Here is a 5,944-nt window from a genome sequence, read left to right as displayed (position 1 = left end):
TGTGTGTGTGTGTGTGTGTACATATATAATAATAATAATAATAATAATAATAATAATAACTATTATTAACTGACAGTCACCACTGATAAGCTACCACTAAATATTGTAGAAACTTAATTTGCTGTAAAGTTGCTTTGTAACGATTTGTATCATGAAAAGCGCTGTACAAACAAACTTGAATTGAAATTATTATTATTATTATATATATATTTTTTTTTATAATTTGTATTTGCTATTAATTATTCTGAATAAATTATTTAATATGCAGAATACATATTAAATAAAAGTGCAGATTTAGCTAATTTTGCATGTCGATGCAGGACATGCTTCCCAAAAGTACTCAATTCCCATAATAAGACTAAGAATTAGCAAAACATCTAGAGAATAGTCAGACTGATCTGTAAACAGCTCTGAATTTTCTTTCTTCACATTATTTGCAGGAGAAGTGTTAAGAGTTTTTTTTTTTTTTTTTTTTTTTTTTTTCCCTGTCTCATATAGCCAGTCCTAATACAGACAGAAAGCAGCGGCGGGTCTGACCTCCTCGTGATGCGAGAGTTACTCCGTCGTAAGAGAAAGTGAGGCAGGTCGTGTCGGATCCGGCGGCGTGAGCCTGGCGGCAGTGGAACTTAGTGTGAACCTGAAAAACACAACCAAAGCACACATAAGAGACGCAGGAGCAGCTTTCAACACGTCTGGATGAGCAGAGGCCAGACCTGCGCTCCATTAACACTCACACAGAGCTCTGCGGCCCAAACGCTTTCCATCTGCAAAACCACACTCCAGTCTGGGAAACATTCGCCATTCGTTTCTCACATTCAGCACCAACACAAGGATTGAGGAGGAGTATATAAGCCAAAAACCCCTTTTCAGCACTTCTTCTGAAGAGAGACCCTCCTGTACCCTCCTGTCTGTTCAATTACTGGACCACCGAGTCTTCAGCCTCAACAGCTCGTTACATGAGAGAGTGACGAGATCTGAATGATTTCTCTGAGGATCTAATGCAGCTCAATGAAGAGCTCCAACACCAATATATATCAGACGCATTTGTTTGTGTGAGGTTTTGACACTTTTATTAGCAGAATAGTTGAAAGCTGAGAATAGAATAGAATAGAATAGAACAGAATAGAAAATTTAATGAAATGAAATTAAGTAATTTAAATAAATATGATCAAACAAAATCATAAATGAAAATAAAACAATAAAATGAAAAAGATGAAATAAAACCACAAATTTAAATAAATATATAAATAAAATAAATTAAAGTTTGAAATAAAAATAAAATAAATGAAAATAAATCAAATTAAATAAAGTGTTGAAACAAAACTATAAATTAAAATAAATAAATAAAAATTAAATAAATGGAAAAAAAATAATTAAATAAACAGGTAAAATAAAATTATAAATGAAAATAAAAAATAATTCCATAAAAACAAACGAACAAACAAACACACACACACACACAATTATGCTTTCAATGGGGAAATTACAATGAGTTAAAAATACTTGTGTTTATGATTTTTATTTAAATATGATTTGGTGTATCAGTTTTACATCTATTTCATAATCCCTGTATGGGCTATAAGCAGCAGCTGTTGTACACTAGTGAGTGATATCTGGTCAGTGTCCATCAGTGTGTGTGTGTGTGTGTGTGAGTGGACACCAGTGAGAGGAAGAACTGTGTTCTTGGACTGTAGACTGGAAAACAGTGTTTCTTAAGGAAGGAGAGCACGTCTGAATCTGTGTCTGAACTCCATTAAAAGCCTGAGTGCCTTCAAAGTCACACAGCCTCAGCTCAACGCTAAAGCAATAAAACACATGATGACCCAATATGATGACCATGATCAAAGTGTATGATTCATCTAATAATATTTCACAACTTCAGTCAAACCGTCTGGCTGAACAGATGAGGGAATCATGCAGAAACCGTCTGGTTCAGTGTTATTTTAGTATCACTGATACACTAAAAAAGTTTTATGTTAATATTCTGAATTAGATTTTATTTTTATATTTGTGACCCTGGACCACAAAACCAGTCACAAGGGTCAATTTTTTGAAATTGAGATTTATGCATCACCTGAAAGCTGAATAAATAAGCTTCCATTGATGTGTGGTTTGTTAGGATAGAACAATATTTAGAAAATCTGGAATCTGAGGGTGCAAAAAAATCTAAATATTGAGAAAATCATCTTTAAAGTTGTCCAAATGAAGTTCTTAGCAATGCATATTACTAATCAAAAATTAAGTTTTGATATATTTACAGTAGGAAATTTACAAAATATCTTCATGGAACATGATCTTAATATCCTAATGATTTTTGGCATAAAAGAAAAATGTATAATTTTGACCCATACAATGTATTGTTGGCTATTGCTACAAATATACCCCAGCGACTTAAGACTGCTTTTGTGCTCCAGGGTCACATTTTCTTTAGGTAAAGCTTTAGTAATTTTGATGTGTGCTTTTTTGTCATTTTATTAGTTTTTGTTTTTAAATATGTTTTTAATATAGTGGAGAGCAGACCAAAAATAAAATAAATAGAAGGAAATATATTTAAAAAATATATATAATTATATTTTTAATATAGTTGAGAGCAGATTGGAAAAAAAATTAAGCAAACTATAAAATAAAAAAAAACAATGTGTTTGACATCATGGTAAACAATGAACATACATCACTTGTAAACGCTTTTTCCTCGTCAGTAACAGTGGAAATGTTCAATAGGGTTTTTTTGTTTTTCGTAGCCAAAGCTTCACGGTTTGAGTCCTTACAGAAAGTGACTTGCAAAAACAAACTCACCATGAGAAGTTTTCACTGGAGCCGTGACAACTAGCTCCACTCAATGAAAACAAATGAAGAGTGATGGAAACCGAAGAACCGAAGAGAGGGAAAACACGAGCTGAGGACGGGAAGAAAGAAGTGAGAGACGGAGGAGAAAACGAGGTCCAGAAATAGCTGATGGACAGAAGTCGTGGCACTGGAACGGCCAGATAACCACTGTCTGTCCTCGACGCCAAACCAATTTACTGCTGCATAATTGGCGTCTTTATCAGAGTTTCTCCACCTGCTCGTGCGCCGCTCTGCTGATTAACACACGGCCAAATCAGCTTCATTAATTCACTCAAGTTCTTCCACTTCAAACGAAGGACGGACCGGCTGTCAAGCGTCTTTATGTTTCTCCACAACGCATGTTATTAACTTATTATCTCTGCTCTTACAGTGTAAGATTCATCAGTGGATGTTACTGTGAAGGAAATAGGATGTTCTTTCTTTGAGAGTCTAATACCTAGCAGCTATATTAGGCTCATTCCATGAATATAGGGTAAAAAAAAAAAAAAAAAAAAAAAAAAAAAAAAAAAGGGGAAAATTTCATTTATTAAAAAATAAATTAAATTATGTATTAAATACATTTTTATGCATTAAAATAATCTAATTGAATTAAAATGCTAAAAAATTAATACTTTTTCCCCCCTCAACAACTTTTGGTTTTACTGAAAAACACATTGTTCTTGAAATTTCTGGAATAACCAAATTAACTGTGGTTGATTAATCTAATATATTTCTAAGGTTGCGTTAATAAAAGTATTTGAAAATAACTCTCATTTAGTGTTACTAAAATCTTTGAAAACAAACATCAAATAAAAAATTTAATTATAGTTTTTTAGGTATTAAAAGAATCTAACCGAATTAAAATGCTAAAAAATGTAATGAAAACATTTTTTAAATAATAATAATAATAAATAAATAAAAATTTATTTTTTATTTTTTCCCCCTACCAATTTTTACTGAAGGACACACAGTTCTTGAAACTCCTGGAATCACAAAATTAATTGTATTTAATTAATTAATTAATCTATTCTCTCAGTTTGTGTTAATAAAAGTCTTTGAAAACAAGCAAATTAATCAAATTAAATTATGATTCATGCATTAATATAATCAAACTGAACATAACTCATTTTGTGTTACTAAAATCTTTGAAATTTCTGGAATAACCAAATTAACTGTGGTTGATTAATCTAATATATTTCTAAGTTTGCGTTAATAAAAGTATTTGAAAATAACTCTCATTTAGTGTTACTAAAATCTTTGAAAACAAACATCAAATTAAAAATTAAGTTATAGTTTTTTAGGTATTAAAATAATCTAACTGAATTAAAATGCTAAAAAATTTAATGAAAAAATTTAAATAATAATAATAATAATACAAAAAAAAAAATTTCATCCTAACAATTTGTTTTTACTGAAGGACACAGTTCTTGAAACTCCTGGAATCACAACATTAATTGTATTTAATTAATCTAATATGTCTCTCAGTTTGTGTTAATAAAAGTCTTTGAAAACAAACATCAAATTAAAGATTAAATTATATTTTTAGATAAATATTATTAAAATAATCTAACTGAATTAAAATGCTAAAAATTATAATGAAAAAAATTTAAAATAAAATTAATTGTAGTTAATTAATCTAATATACTATCTCTCAGTTTGTGTTAATAAAAGAAAACAAGCAGATTAATCAAATTAAATTATGATTTATGCATTAATATAATCAAACTGAAAATAACTAATTTTGTGTTACTAAAATCTTTGAAAACAAGCAGTTTAATTAAATTAAACCCAATTATTATTTTTATGCTTTAAAATACTCTAACTAAATTAAAATGCTAAAATATGTAATGAACATTTTTATTAAATTATAAAAATATATATATTTCATATTTATTTAATTACATATTTATATCTATCAAGAATTTTTGGTTTTACTGAATAACTTAAATTAAATAACTTAAAAATTAATTGTGGTTGATTGTAGGGATGCACCGAGTGTTCGGCAACCGAAAAGCCGAATAAGCGAAAAGACCGAATAAACTGTACCGAACAATGATATGACGCGATCAAATAGCAACCAGCGCAGAGTGAGAGGTGCGCACTCTTTATTATGCAGCGCACACGTCAGCAGTGTGGAAGCATTTAAACTGTCGGAGAAAGACACAAAAATCATTACAAGCACCGACAGCGAGAGACTGTTCAGTACTGCATCGCATGTCTTCAATGAGAAGAGGAAGGGGTGATTGTTGCTGGTTATGATGGCCAAAAAAATATTATTTTACTAACTTATTAATTTTAAGTTAAATTGTGCTTTGTTGGTATAATATCTGCTAGAATGTTAAAAAATGTTTAGTGTTAAATATTTTTAAATTGTTGTTTTGTAATTGATTTTTTCTTTGAAAAGCAAGACAAAACAGTAAAAAGCACACTACAAAATACATGGGGAAAAAACTTGAAAAACCATGTTCGGTATTCGGCCTTCGGCCCAGTGTTTTATTTTTAATGTTTTCAAGAATTTTCATTTCGGTGCAACCGACGCATAAATAAAAATTAAATTAAATTTTTAATGTATTAAAATAATTTAAGCAATTCGAAATGCTAAAAAAATGTAATTAAAAATGTTTTTAAAAAATAACGTTTTTAATTTGTAATTTTCCCTCAACACAAAATTACTTGTGGTTGATTAATCTAATAGATCGCTCAGTTTGTGTTAATAGAAGTCTTTGAAAACAAGCAGCTTAATTAAATTAATTGAAATTAGGATTTTTTTAAAAATATATTAAAATAATTAGGGCTGGGCAAAAAAATCGATTTTTCGATTAATCGTTTTTTAAAATGACGTCGATTCGATATCGATTCTCAAAAGCCGCGAATCGATCTTTTCCGGGATTTATTTCAGCACACATTTAAAACAAGATCTGATTAACGTGAATCGTATCATTAGTCTTCTCCACTAGATGTCACCCTTATTTACCTTGCGCGATGTTACAACAGAAAGCCTGTCATTCATTCAGCTTCAGCACTTATCATGGCCATACGCGTGATTCGCAATGCTCAGGTGAAATGCTATAGTAATACTATAAATCTGCGGAAGAATTTGATATCACGCATAGGCGCC

At 30.2% G+C, this 5,944-nt stretch overlaps 1 protein-coding gene across 1 annotated transcript in view; it reads right to left on the bottom strand.

Annotated features, from left to right (window-relative positions):
• The window catches only part of LOC107727897 (WD repeat-containing protein 70-like), a 92,162-nt gene that overhangs the window by 21,167 nt on the left and 65,051 nt on the right, over positions 1-5,944 (bottom strand). Inside the window, exon 11 of the mRNA XM_016537937.1 lies at positions 516-637. Coding sequence (XP_016393423.1) covers positions 516-637 — 122 coding nt within the window. The remainder of the gene's footprint in view (positions 1-515; positions 638-5,944) is intronic.

Source organism: Sinocyclocheilus rhinocerous, unplaced genomic scaffold, assembly GCF_001515625.1.
Source record: "Sinocyclocheilus rhinocerous isolate Xijiao unplaced genomic scaffold, SAMN03320098_v1.1 scaffold42, whole genome shotgun sequence".
NCBI classification, from domain to species: domain Eukaryota; kingdom Metazoa; phylum Chordata; class Actinopteri; order Cypriniformes; family Cyprinidae; genus Sinocyclocheilus; species Sinocyclocheilus rhinocerous.
Note: the sequence above shows the minus strand (reverse complement) of the source record. Positions and strands in the feature narration are given on the sequence as shown.